Genomic DNA, 14,115 nt, shown 5'->3' on the forward strand with positions numbered 1-14,115 from the left:
ACCTACAAGGGAGTACCCATACGACTGTCAGCTGATTTCTCAATAGAAACTATGCAGGCCAGAAGGGAGTGGCAAGAAATATTCAAAGTGATGAATACCAAGAACCTACAACCAAGATTACTTTACCCAGCAAAGCTATCATTCAGAATTGAAGGTCAGATAAAGAGCTTCACAGATAAGAAAAAGCTAAAGGAGTTCATCACCACCAAACCAGTATTATATGAAATGCTGAAAGGTATCCTTTAAGAAGAGGAAGAAGAAGAAAAAGGTAAAGATAAAAATTATGAACAACAAATACATATCTATCAACAAGTGAATCTAAAAATCAAGTGAATAAATAATCTGATGAATAGAATAAACTTGTGAATATAATAGAATCAGGGGCATAGAAAGGGAGTGGACTGACAATTCTTGGGGGGAAAAGGGGTGTGGGCGGTGCCAGAAGAGACTGGACAAAAATCGTACACCTATGGATGAGGACAGTGGGGGGGAGGGGTAAGGGCAGAGGGTGGGGTGGGAACCAGATGAAGGGGAGCTATTGGGGGGGGGGGGGGGGGGGAACAACTGTAATAATCTGAACAATAAAGATTTAATTAAAGTTTTAAAAAATGTTTAAGTCCTCTTTTTTATGTCACCAGTGCTTACACAGTGCAATGACACACAGTGAACTCGATATATCTGGGCTTCAGAGAGGAAAAATAATGTGTCCTCAGATAGCTATGTAATTGTATTCATAGTTGGAAAAAACAGGTTCAAAGCATGTCCAACCAACAAGGCACACTCAGACTGATGACCATCAAGTGACATAGAAAACCTTATCTCAGTGACAAATGCAGTTCTCAACAGGCCTAGTAGGGACTGCCAGGTCAGTGTAGCTTGTGGAATGTCAGAAGGACCGCAAAGATCTGATATCTTCCCTATCAGACTGCCAAGGTGCCAAAAAGTCCACTATGTAAACTTAATTGCGTTCAGACCTTTTCTGTTAAAATAGAACATACCTCCCCCTCCCCTCCTCCAAAACCCAGTATATTAGGCAATTCTCAGAGGTTAGCACAGCTTCAGTTAACGTATCACCTGTTTTTCTATCTGATGCATTTATCCTGGAGTATCTGGGTATGCTGTGATAGAGTTAAATGAAGGTAAAAGTTCCAGTAGAGGGGACAGGCCTGGATGTCTGAAGTAAGAGATGGGTGGGCAGTATGCACAGTGGTTAAGTGCAAGGCCCACTGGAACCAAGATGCCTTGGTTCAGGTCTGCTACCTGCTAGGTAAGTGCCTTTTGGCTAGTTACAATAGGGAAAGATATTGATTGACAGGAGGATCTGCCTCAATGGGGCATTGGAGAATTAAATATATAGTAGGCCTTCAAAACTGTGTCTGACATAGAGTGAGCCATATGGGTGTTTGCTTCTGTCATGAGGAGAGGATGGCATGAGATTTAGCCCTAAAGGGGCTGCTCCAGTTTTACTACTTGCTGTCGGTCTAGAGAGGACGAGCAGCTTGCAGAAGGCTACAAAGACCAGAGTCTGGCAGAGCTAGGGCTTCCTATCTAGAGGTCTCTCCACCCTCCGCGCCCCCCCGCCCCCCCCCCCCCCCCCATGCCTTCCAAAGGAACTTACTCTTGAGGAAGAGAGGAGGAAGGTAAGGGAGACCAAGAGAAACCAAGAGCCAGCTCCAGCATCTCTCCCTTCTAGGGATAGTGGGACCAGAGCCTTAGGAACTTCTCCCCAGAGGCAATTCCACGTTCCAGTTCTGGGTTGGGGGTGGGGGGGTGGAGAGGGGATGGGGGGATGGGAGATGGGAGGGGGCTCCTCCAGGTCGGAGCCAACGCCGCCCTCTGACACACCCCTGCCCCTGAGCCTGGGCGTACCCTGTCCTCTGGCACCGCGCGGCCACTGGCTGCCCCGTTGGGAGGACAAGTCAACAGCGGGGTGGACGGGAAAAGTGACACAATCGGACCGAGGCTCTCTCCGCGCCAGCCTCCCACGCAGCGCGGGGCGGCCCAGGCCCTCGCAGAGGTGCGGCCGGGGGCTGAGCAGCGGGGGGTGTGTGTGGGGGGGGGGGGGGGCGGGGGGCGGCTCTCCACACCCCCCGGGCGCGGGCGCTGTTCAGGAACGCGGCGGCCCCGCGGTTGGCGGGCCGCTCCTGGGACCGCCGCCGCGCCCCCCCCCCACCCCCCCCAGTGGGATGACGGAGGCCAGAAAGACTTTCACCAAATATGGGCCGGGGCTGGGCCACCGCGCGCCGCCGGAAACCTCCAGCCCAGGCCGCCGGCAGGGGGCGGCGCGCAGCTAGCGGCCGGGTGTGCTGGCGCTCGAGTCCTGGGCGCCCTCCCGCGTCTGCCAGGCCGTTCCCACCGCCATCGCGGCTCCCTCCACCTCTCCCCGCCATCCCTCCACTGAGCGGGGGTTGCGGGGTTGGAGGGGTGTGGAGAGAAAAAGGGAGGCGCGGGGCGGCGCCTTCAAGTGGCCTTTGGCAGTCACCCTAAGGCAGCGGTTCTCAACCTGTGGGTCGTGACCCCTTTGGGGGTTGAACGACCCTTTCACAGGGGTCACCTAAGACCACTGGAAAACACATATATAATCACATATTGTTTTTGTGATTAATCACTATGCTTTAATTATGTTCAATTTGTAACAATGAAAATACATCCTGCATATCAGATATTTACATGACGATTCATAACAGTAGCAAAATTACAGTTATGAAGTAGCAATGAAAATAATTTTATGGTTGGGGGTCACCACAACATGAGGAACTGTACTAAAGGGTCGCGGCATTAGGAAGGTTGAGAACCACTGCCCTAAGGTGTCCTGCTCTTTGAGGCCTGAGGCTGGGTGTGCAGGTGAGTCCCAGGTGGCCCCAGGCAGTGGTTCTCAGTGTGCGGCTCTTCTCAGTGTGCGGCTCCCGGCACCAGCCGCCGCATCAGGACCTAGGGACTCGTTAGAGAGGGAACTAATGAGAAATCCCGGGATGGGGCCCAGCAATCACTCTTTTAACCCCCTCTCCAGGGGATTCTCAGATGCATACCTTTGAAAACCACTGGTGCAGGGCTAGGAAACCGGAGGCACCGGGTTTAAGGTCACTATTCTCAATCGCCGCCAGACAGTGAACCCTTCTCTGGGTGACCTAAAATTCCCTGGCAGCCGGGGGGCCAGCTCCTTCTCCGAGCTTTGTAGCCCAAGAGAACAAGGCGGCCCCTTATTCCCTGGGGGGAGGGGGGGCACCCCTATGGGGAGGGGCGAAGGAATAGAGCAAAAGAGCCATGCAGCATTAGCACCGGAGCAACACCTACGCATAAGCATTTGCACACGTCCCCTCCATTCGGTCAAGGCGAACCGATCTGCAGAGGCGGCGAGAAGGCGACCGGGCGTCTGGGGTGTCTGGATGGTCCTGGAGCAGGACCCGGGGAGCTGCTGTTCCTCTCGCCTGGCGCCGTGGTTTACTAGCCGACGCACCGGGACATAGTCCATGGGAAGGCTGGGCACGTAGGTTACTCGGGTCGCTCAGCTCCTCCACCTCCCGGCCCTGTTTGCTACCGCTCTCCAAACTTCCTCCCACAACACATGTCCTGCTTTACATAGGCAGCGGACTGTAAGGTGAGCTGAGTGTCTCCTGATTGAAAATCCTCCTCCAAGATCCCCTAGTTAAAGCGGAAACAAACACACACACACCCGTGTTAGAAAACTTGAATCTGATTTTTAAAGGAATCCCTGGAATGGTGCGTGTTTGAATGCAAAGCCCTTGCAAAGCAGCACACTGAATCTCTTTGCGCGGCCCCCACCCCCTCTTCGATAAAGGAACAAGGTATAGGCACAGGCCAGTTGGATCACCCACTGAAATTTTATTTTAAATCATGACAGACAGATTGCGTGGAAAACAAGGAATTCCAAAGAATTTCCTGCTCTGGGAACAGAAGTTAAGTCTATATTTAACAACATCTGAAGCTGTCAAGAATGCTTTGTGGTTGGATAACAGGCAGAAAAATGTTAAAAACGCAGGCTACTGCTATACCCAAATATGGAAATATTGTTACGTCTGGTGTCTGATTCACCATCTGGAAATACTTACAACCATGAAGTCAAATAGAAAAGACACCACAACAGAAGCCAGGGACACTCCTCTGCATCCATTCTCTTTCCACCACCTCCTCCACCCTGTACCGCCCCTACTCACTCTGGTCCCAGTCACTTCAGTAAGCAGGAAACAGCAATAAAACTCTAACACGGGAAAAAACATTTTTCTAAACAATAATTGATAGATTGACCTGGGTACAATGCCGGGCCCAGACTTTCCTCACTTTAGTTGCATAACACCTGACAATCTATTGTCCTGAAGAGACACGCCCCTCCAAAAAGCCTTAGAGATCAGCTTCCCCTAGCAAAAGCCTCTTAGAATTCTGAGAAGGCACTTCTGAATGAATGAAACTTAACTCCTCCCTGGTAGTTCTCCTCATTGGAGGTTGTTTTCATTGCAATAGCTTCACATGTGCGTTTCAGTCACAGAAAAGTCAGCACTGAAAAAAGGCCTTCTTCAGCCAGACTGTTGAATTCCATTCAACATTAAAAAGGACAAAAGAGACAGGCAGCTCTACTAAAGCGCATATAAAGGGGAGGCTGACATAATTTTTTGTGCATGTTTTTATTAAAATTGCACAAGGAGATATTTTAGAAACTTTGAGGGGAAGTTTATCCATCACACTAACGGTGTGGATGCTGCTGAAGTAATTGCTTGGCAGGCGGGTCTTCTGCTGAGTGCGTTGCAGGTAAATAGGGTCTTTAAATCTGCTAACCTTTTTATAACAGAGTATCACACCCTAAACTCGTATTTCTCTGCGCTTGGAGAGAAAAGCATTGCAATTCCCTTGCAATGAGAGGTTTCTAAGTGGTTCCAAGGAAAGGAATTAAAAATCCCGCAAGACTTTCGGCTTTCAAGGAGTCTGCTTTTTCCAGAGACCCATTGGGCGCAATGGTGGTGGAATCTGGTTTGGCCTTCCAGCATATACAGGTGATGATCTCCGTATAAATCACTCCACGGTGGTCCCCTCCGCTTGGGCTTGGCTGGCTGCTCAGTGCGCATCGCCACCCGCCCGCGGAGGGAGGCTGGAAGCGCCTGCCCAGGCTCCCGCATCCGTGAGGAAGTGTCAGCCAGGCTGCCCGGAGAACTCCCAGCCTTCATTTCCTCTCGGACTGCAACCCCAGGCAGTGGGCTGGAACTAAAGTGGGAACCTCCAAAAACAAACAAGTACGACATACCGAAAAAGGGAGGGCAAGGGGGGCGGAAGAGGGAAGACCTCTGCTTGGAACCTTGCCAGACGTGGGGGAAGTTGATTCCCACCCCACCCCCACCTTCTCATTCATAAATGACACTGCGGGTATTAATTTGCAACACACTTAACTTTGCTAATAAACACCATGCCAAAGCTCAGGGACTTTATCTGAGCATGTCGCCTCTACGAAGTCCACAAGTAGATGCCGGGCTCAGAGACACCCTCCCCCTTCCCCCCTCCGCCTCTCTCAATAGATAACTTGACTCTCACCTTCGCTGTAAACAAGCAAACAGCTCACCGCCTTCCCGGGTGAGGGTTTCCAAGGCTGCCCGGTCAACTCGGCATCACCAAACAACACGACTTTTGTTCCTCCCTCTCAGGTCCTCCTACCCTCCCAGTCCAGACAAAGTTCTGAACTCTCCCCCCCCCCACTCCCACCCCCACCCCCCATCCTTCCACCATCATCACGCCCAAAAGAGCCCTCCCCTATACAAGTCGTTATTTAAAGTGGAAAAACGGAAGATTGTTTTCTTGGGTCCCGGACCAAAAAAAAAAAAAAAAAAAAAAGGTGCAACGGAGCCAGGGGAGGCGCTTGGCAGCAGCCCGCGCCAGCGAGCATTCCTGAGATGTTTGAGAATTCTGGAAGGCACAGACAGAGCCGACGTCACTGCAACACGCGGCGCCGCCGCCGGCCCATATAAAAGGCGGGCTCTGCGCGCTGGGACAGACCGCGAGCGAGAGCGACCTCGAGCATCACCCGCGCCCCCCGCTCCGCCTCGGGAAGGACCTCGACAGAAGGACGCCCGCAGCCTCTCGCCGCCCGGCCCTCGCCTCCGCGCCGCCCGACCCCGCCGCGGTCCGCCCGCTGCGCACCGGTGTGTTGGCGTCTTTGCTTCCGCGCTCGCCGGGACTCCTGCGCGCCACCATGAGCTCCCGCACGGCCAGGACGCTCTTCACCGCCGTCACCCTCCTCCAGTTTGCCCGGCTGGTGAGTTCTGCTGCCTCCGCTTCCCTGTCCGCTCTCACAGCCCCTCGTCCTCTCCCCAGGCTGCCCACGGCACAGAAAAACTAAACTAAAAAAGTTCGGGGACGTTTCGGGTACCTCTTGCTTTAAGTTTCCCCTTAAAGAGGTGTCTGGGGCCTCCTGGCCGACGCAGCCCTGCCCGGGGTGACCCGGCCGGCTGACCGGATCGGAGACCCCCGTCCCTTCCCTGGGCGCCCCTCCTGTTCACCGCGCCGGGTCTCACGCGAGTCTTCTCCCCCCTCCAGGCGCTCTCCTGCCCCGCCGCCTGCGACTGCCCCCTGGAGGCGCCCAAGTGCGCCCCGGGAGTCGGGCTGGTCCGGGACGGCTGTGGCTGCTGTAAGGTCTGCGCCAAGCAGCTCAACGAGGACTGCAGCAAAATGCAGCCCTGCGACCACACCAAGGGGCTGGAATGCAACTTCGGCGCCAGCTCCACCGCTCTGAAGGGGATCTGCAGAGGTAAGATGCTTGTGGTTTGGCCCCTTTAAAAAAATAATAGTCCCCGTAGTCCAGAAGTTTAGTAATTTTGAGACCATGTATGGTGATGCTTTGTTGTTGGTAGCTTGGCAGAAAGGCACATGATTTCAGCAGTCTGGAATGCAATTCAGTGTGTCTGGGCCCAACGAAAAGCGCATACGGAAAAGTGATTCCTGACTAACTTATTGTTCTGGTCTGCAGTCTCCGGGGAATTGTAGGGAACTTTACCATAAATTGAATTTAACAGCAGAAATATGTTTGAGTTTCAGGCCGTGGTTCGGACTCTTAACTTGATCCTCTTCTCCCTTTCTCTTTTGGTGCTCTTCGCAGCTCAGTCAGAGGGCAGACCCTGCGAATATAACTCCAGAATCTACCAGAATGGGGAAAGTTTCCAGCCCAACTGTAAACATCAGTGCACATGTATCGACGGCGCCGTGGGCTGCATTCCTCTGTGTCCCCAAGAACTTTCTCTCCCCAACTTGGGCTGTCCCAACCCCCGACTGGTCAAAGTTAACGGGCAGTGCTGTGAGGAGTGGGTCTGTGACGAGGATGGTGCCAAGGACCCCATGGAGGACGGGGACGACCTCCTGGGCAAGGGGCCCACATTTGATGCCTCGGAGGTGGAGTTAACGAGAAACAACGAGTTAATTGCATTTGGAAAAGGTGGCTTCCTGAAGCGGCTCCCTGGTAAGTTAAAACTGAGCCCCTAAGGCCTGGGACTGAAATACGTTCCTAGTTTGAAGCTTTATAGAAAGGAGGACTTGAATCTGTTTGTTGTCAGTAAGCCTCTGAGAAGTCTTCCCTCTTGTTTGTCTCTCTAGCTTTTGGACAGGGCCCTCGCATCCTATACAACCCTTCTCTACACGGCCAGAAATGTATCGTCCAAACAACTTCATGGTCTCAGTGCTCTAAGACCTGCGGAACTGGTATCTCCACACGAGTTACCAATGACAACCCTGAATGCCGCCTGGTGAAAGAAACCCGGATCTGTGAGGTGCGGCCTTGTGGACAGCCGATGTACAGCAGCCTGAAAGTAAGTTTCTGCGTGGCAGGTACCTGTTCCTGGGCAGCTGGGTGAGATGGAGGCCTCTCTTCCAAGAAAGAACCCTTGCCCCTAACTTTCCTTCTCTCGGCTTTCTTACAGAAGGGCAAGAAATGCAGCAAGACCAAGAAATCCCCGGAACCGGTCAAGTTTACTTATGCCGGATGTTCAAGTGTGAAGAAATACCGGCCCAAGTACTGCGGTTCCTGCGTGGATGGCCGGTGCTGCACGCCCCAGCAGACCAGGACGGTGAAGATGCGCTTCCGTTGTGAAGACGGGGAGATGTTCTCCAAGAACGTCATGATGATCCAGTCCTGCAAGTGCAACTACAACTGCCCACATGCCAGTGAGGCCGCCTTTCCCTTCTACAGGCTGTTCAATGACATTCACAAATTTCGGGACTAAATGCCACCTGGGTTTCCAGCACAAGGGTGGACAGAAGGGGGAGAAGAGTGCCGGAATCATGGAGGCATGGGTGGGGGCGGTGGGGGTGAAGGGACTCATTGTAGAAGGGATGCATTTGCTCATTCTTGAGTAGTATTAAGGTATTTTGAAACTGCCAGGTGTGCTGGTGCAGATGGACTCTAATGCAGCCGCAATTGGAGAATACTTTGCTTCATAATATTGGAGCACATGTTACTGCTTCATTTTGGAGCTTGAGGTGTTGATGACGTTCTGTTTTCTGTTTGTAAATTATTTGGTAAGCGTATTTTTCTCTAGGCTTCTTTCCTTTCGGTTCTGCAATTGTAAGATAGTAAGATTAGTTGGACAGTTAAAGCCTTCATCCTTTGACAGAAGTACACGGGAGGGGGTTCCATTCCTTCCTGAAGGGGACACTCTGTGAGTGTCCGTGAGAGGCAGCTATCTGCACTCTAAACTGCAAACAGAAATCAGGTGTTTTTAAAACTGAATGTTTTTATTTATCAAAATGTAGCTTTCGGGGAGGGCGGGGAAATGTAATACTGGAATAATTTGTAAATGATTTTAATTTTATATTCAGTGAAAAGAATTTATTTATGGAATTAATCATTTAATAAAGAAATATTTACCTAATATCTGAGTGTATGGCATTCCATATTTTTAGAGGTTGTCCAAAATCATTGGAAGCAATCTAGCTTATCCACTCAATCATTCAAACCGGATTTATTGAGTGTCTGCTTTGTGCCAGGATCTGTTCTAGTGCTTGGGATAGAACAGGGAAATGACCTACAAAAATAAAACAATGATTGCTTTTATATCTTCAGTAGAGAAAGAGCGTTGCATTTAAAATAATCTGCATTAAAAAAACATGTATTGAACACCAGGCATTGTAAGAAGCACAAGAAGGAATTCAAAGCTAAGTTTGTGATTTAAATAATAATGCATTGTTTTTATAAGAAATCAAAGCCCAGGGGTCTCCCTCACCCAATCACTGTGAGGTGGGTACAGTAATTTATCATTTTAATCACCAGGTTATTGTGCATGTCACTTCAGGAGAGAGAAACTTTAATGAAAGCAGTCCATAGCTTGTACATATCTACACTTGGGTAAGATTAAGTCTGGTTGGATAATGTGTTAGAAAAGATGGCTTGTTTATAACTTCATATTTCACCAATATTGTTTCAAAAACTATTTAAAAATTCGCCCTCGGTTGGGATCAGAGGGAAAAAAAACACCTTTGAGTCTATAGGAGTCCGTTTGTTTTCATTGAATAAGCTCGAAGCAATGACTTGTGCTAATCCTAATAAGCTGGTGATTAGGTAAACATGCTGCTAAATGCAAAGGAATGCAAGGAATTTCAAGTACTTTTCCACTAGCATGAGGACCAAGCTACCCCATCCCCCTTTCCTTCTTATAATATACATTATATCGATGGAGGCAGAAGCAGTTGATAGAGTTGGCTATCCAGAAGGTCAAAGGCTAGCTGCAGAGGTTTCCTGAAAGAAAAGGACCTGAATCATAGGTCTAGGAGAGGTTGAGAAGGCTGCGTCAATGTTTGTGAAAATGTTGGTAGCCTGTTTTAGAAGAACCTACATCTTTAGAAAGCGCTGACAATAAACCTTTTATAGAGAGAAGTTTTCCTTTCATCGACCCTCTTGGCTCCTGTTCAAATGCACAGTAAAATATTTCAGCCTGCACTTGGTTAAGAGAGTACTTGAATTTTTAGGCAATAAGAGAAAGTGCTTTCAAAGGGGAGGAGGGGAACAGTTCCCAGGGTCCTATAATGGTGATTTTTCAAAATAGTTTAATTTTGATGCTTTAATGAAGACCTACAGAAAAGAAATGCCTTAGCACTGGTTTTAAAGCCTTACTGAAATGTGTAAAGGTTAACATAAATGTGTTGGTAAAATTTATGGGCAAAGGCCTTCACTCTTCTGATTTTGACAATGTCTCGCCTGAAATATTATAATCTGTGCCTATGCGTAGTCAGTGTTTCTTGCCTGAGGCATTCAAATGTAAGGTATTTGGGAATTTAAACACCACCTGGTTCAGTCTTGGATGCAGTTAAACTTGTCAGTGCAATATAATATGTGAAACATAATAAAGGTGTGAGGTTTTTGAGGTGCAGTCGTGTTGAACAGACATCTAAATTCATTGGTAAGATTTACAGATTCCCAGGCGCCAATCCTGAGTTATTTTCCTCCAACACTAGTGCCTAGCAAAGTACTTCATACACAGAGATCAAGGAATGATAAATTATAGATCTTTTAAGTGTGTAGGGAGGTGATATCTGTCCAAATAAGCTCAAATGTGAAACAAAATCTGGCATGGGAAAACTGGATCATTGGGTCATTAATCTTATTGTAGTAAATACAATAAGAGTACTGCATAACCACTGTTTCTATTTAAATAAGATTGCTCAATTAATAAAAAAAATGAATGGATGCAAATTATGTCTATTTTATTTGGCTATAGAAAAAAGTAAAGAAAGTCATAGAAGTTGAGAATGAAATTATGTGATTTAGAACATACAACTTTTATCTAGGTCCAGCATGGAGCTCTGCCTCCTGCAGATGTTGAGAAAACAAAATAAAAACCCGTGCATCTGCATATGAAATGGCAGTTACACATATAAATATTCATCGTAATATCTACGTACCCTCCGCACACAGTGAAGGTGGTGTGCTGTTCCCACTTTCCAATCCAAAAGACCCTGGTGGGTTTCTGTTTGTGTGTTTTTTTGTTTGTTTTGGTTTTTTTTGGATAGAGATGTAAGAACTCATCTCCATAAGAGTTAAAAAAATGACCTCAGAGTCTTAGGAATTTAGTGAATTTCAAGAAATATTCAATTGGACATTTAGAAGTATGGTAAGTAGTCAAACCATGAAGATTTTCACATAAATGCGTATGCTGTCTACTCCACAAAGAGGGGTGTCTGGGTCAAAATTAGCAAAGCATATTTCAGTTATTTTTCTGAGAGAGACCAGACTTGGTTTGTTCACAACCTCCTCTCCTGCCATCTGGCAGTATTTGAAAGTCACTGAGCAATAGCAAGGGTCCAGCAGGACCACGGTACAGAACAAAGCCATGTTCTGCTCAGAGGGGCAGGTGATGCAGTGGACAGAATCCCGGATTGGAATCCAGAGATATGTCTTTTCACACCAGCTCTGCCATTAATTTACTGGGTGACTCTGGGCAAGTTTCTGGATCGTTCTCTCTCTCCTGTTTTAAAATGGAACAATAGCCCTCAGCATTTTTGCCACTCAAAGCATTGTTTTTCATATATTCTCTTTGATGCACTGATTCCTGCACATTGAAAACTTCATCTCCGTAAGCAGTTGAATGTATGAAGTGAAACTGCTCAGGCCTTTCTGTGGGCAAAGGAACTCATCTCTATGAAGCCTTTGAAAATGTAACGTCGATAGCCCTCTTTACTCTCTAAAACACCTCTGGTTATAGGACGTGGCAATCCCTGGATCTCACAGTCAGTAGGTCCATAAGTTCATCTCCCTGTATAGCCCTGATAGCTGGGCCTCACTAAGTCCCTGCCCTAAATAACTCATTCTTCAAACAAAGCACATTGTAAAGCATGACAATGATGTATGTGTCCTATGAATAGAACAGATTTATTTGTGACTTATTTTATTGGTGGTGGTCAACACTCACCCATGTAATTTTATAAAATTACACAAATACTCAGATGCATTTGTTAGTGCTTTATAGATTCCATATATTCTGCTTATATATTCTGAATCAGCACCTTTCTTGTGACCAAATCTAAGCCACCATCATCCCTTGCCTGCATTACTGAAATGGCCTCCTCACCTGTGGCATATTGTATCTTCCAAAGGTGGTGGCAATGTCTTCCATCCCACATGCCTTTCTGCAATGTGACCCTGTGGCATCAATAGGTGGGGTTTAGTTCTCTACCCTCTTGGATGTGGGTGGGCTCTCTGACTGCTTGAATCAATGAGTATCTGAGAAGTGCTGCCGTGTGGTGCCAGTTCCCAGTGTAACATGGGCTAGGAGCTCCTCTCCCGCTCTCTCTCTCTCTCTCTCTCTGAAATAAGCTTCCATGTAAGAAGTACAGCTCCCCTGCTACCAGCCCTCTCTAAGAAACCCACACCACTCAGACAGGCCCTTGAGGATGAGGTGCCATGTGAAGAAAGAGAAAGACCAGGACCTCGCTGGTGTGCCTCAGTGGTTGAGCGTCGACCTATGAACCAGGAGGTCACGGTTCAATTCCCAGTCAGGGCACATGCCTGGGTTGCAGGCTTGATCCCAGTAGGGGGCGTGCAGGAGGCGGCTGATCCATGATTTTCTCTCATCATTGATGTTTTTATCTCCCCCTCTCCCTTCCTCTCTGAAATCAATAAAAATATATTTTAAAAAGAAAGAAAAAAGAGAAAGGCCAGGGAGCACCTGGGCATCACACATGTGTGAAGAGACCATCTTGGCAGTGGATCCTCTAGTCCCAGCTGCCTCGCAAGCTGATGTCTGTGAACAGGAGATGAACTGCCAGTCGAGTCCTTCCCAGAATTCATGAGGCATAAAATAGCAGGCTAATGGTTATTTTAAGGCCCTAAGTTTTGCTTGTTGATTGCTACACAGCCATAGATAACTGAAACATCACTAGGTTCCATTCTTGCCCTGAAATGCTCCATTGTCCTTATAGGAGCCAGAGTGATCCTTTAAAAATGTAAATCAGAACATGCCCATCTTACCTTAAAGGCTCCGTGGCTTCCATTGCTTTTAGAATAACATTCAACTCCTTGCTTGGCACACAGGTCCTGAACTCTCCCTCCTTCTTACCACTCACCCTCACTCTCTATAATCTCACTTGCCTCTTCCTCTTTGAAATAAGCCAAGTGAATCACTCCTCAGGGCCTTCGCACTAGCTGTTGCTCTGCCCCCAGTGCTCTCCTCTTCGATCTAAACTTTTTATCAGGCAGGTCTCAGCATAAATGCTACCCTCTCAGCGACCCTCCTTCACCACCCAGTCTAGAGTAGCTCATTACATTAAGCAGTTTTATTTACATCATGGCATTTAGCACTATCTGGTAGTTTCTTGTTCATTTGTTATGCCTGTCCATCTACAATCATCTAACAGCAGAAAGTTTTGTCTGCTTTTTTCACCACTATAAAAGCATCACTCGACACTGTGCCTGGCATAAAGTAAATGCTCATTAATACAGAATTTATGTAGCCTTAAGCTGAAACTAAAGTAGAAGACACCCGCCTCACTGGCACAATGTCTTCTTTCTATTCCCCCTGGGGCTTTCCTCTAGTTTTTTAGCTTTTCATTCTTTCTCTCATTCATACATCTACTCACTAAACACTTGTGGGCACCATCATATTTCAGGCACGGTGCTATGCAGTAGTTGATAAAGCATAGTTCCTTTACTTTGTGGTGGTGGGGGAGACGTATATGTAAGCAAAGTTAGCTAAGGTTAGGTTCAGCTGGAAGTAATGGATAACTCAAATAGCAATGCTTAAATTACACAGAATTTTGTTTTCTCTCTCATGTGAAAATTCAGGTAGGCAGTGCTGGGCTGTTGTGATGCCCCAAGGATTCATGGACCAAACCTGTTATCATAGTGTTCATCATGCATGGTCCCCTTTCCCTGGTTCACCTCATGGCACATGGCCTCACCTTGCTGCAAAGGAGGCTAGGAAATGTAGTTTTTATCCTGGGTTGTCATGTACTAAGCACAAAAACAGAGATCCTGCCCTAGCCTGTTTCCCTCAGTGGTTAGAGCATTGTCGACCCATGTACTGAAGGGTCTCGGGTTCGATTCCGGTCAAGGGCACATACCTCAGTTGCAGGCTCAATCCCCTGCCCTGGTCATGGCATGTGCAGGAGGCAACCAATTGATATCTCTCTCTC

General features: G+C 48.0%; 1 protein-coding gene and 1 long non-coding RNA gene across 6 annotated transcripts in view; one reads left to right on the forward strand and one right to left on the reverse strand.

Annotated features, from left to right (window-relative positions):
* Window positions 1-6,511, reverse strand: part of LOC139003516 (uncharacterized) — a 79,690-nt gene extending 73,179 nt beyond the window's left edge. For 3 of the 5 annotated variants that reach the window (XR_011470255.1, XR_011470254.1, XR_011470251.1), the window contains exon 1: window positions 5,539-5,668. This is a non-coding gene — a long non-coding RNA (uncharacterized lncRNA). Of the gene's footprint in view, window positions 1-1,618; window positions 1,742-5,538; window positions 5,669-6,141 lie in introns of those variants that run through there. The other 2 variants (XR_011470252.1, XR_011470253.1) reach the window with 2 other exon arrangements.
* CCN1 (cellular communication network factor 1) lies at window positions 6,010-8,861 on the forward strand. Its single transcript, XM_070405503.1, has 5 exons — window positions 6,010-6,256; window positions 6,538-6,748; window positions 7,097-7,453; window positions 7,588-7,799; window positions 7,911-8,861. The coding sequence occupies exons 1-5, from the start codon at window positions 6,194-6,196 to the stop codon at window positions 8,211-8,213; spliced, it is 1,146 nt and encodes a 381-aa protein (XP_070261604.1). The 5' UTR covers window positions 6,010-6,193; the 3' UTR covers window positions 8,214-8,861.
* Window positions 8,862-14,115: the final 5,254 nt, after the last annotated feature.

The sequence above is a fragment of the Myotis yumanensis genome, unplaced genomic scaffold (assembly GCF_028538775.1).
Source record: "Myotis yumanensis isolate MYYU_CA2020_CCGP unplaced genomic scaffold, mMyoYum1.0.hap1 SCAF_2, whole genome shotgun sequence".
In the NCBI taxonomy this organism is placed as follows: domain Eukaryota; kingdom Metazoa; phylum Chordata; class Mammalia; order Chiroptera; family Vespertilionidae; genus Myotis; species Myotis yumanensis.

Excerpts from the sequence above, each read along its gene's own strand:
- CCN1 (XM_070405503.1), top strand. The coding sequence starts at position 6,194 with ATGAGCTCCCGCACGGCCAGGACGCTCTTCACCGCCGTCACCCTCCTC. Across the intron at positions 6,749-7,096 it reads TCTGAAGGGGATCTGCAGAG|CTCAGTCAGAGGGCAGACCC; the intron begins GTAAGATGCTTG and ends TGCTCTTCGCAG. Across the intron at positions 7,454-7,587 it reads CTTCCTGAAGCGGCTCCCTG|CTTTTGGACAGGGCCCTCGC; the intron begins GTAAGTTAAAAC and ends TTGTCTCTCTAG.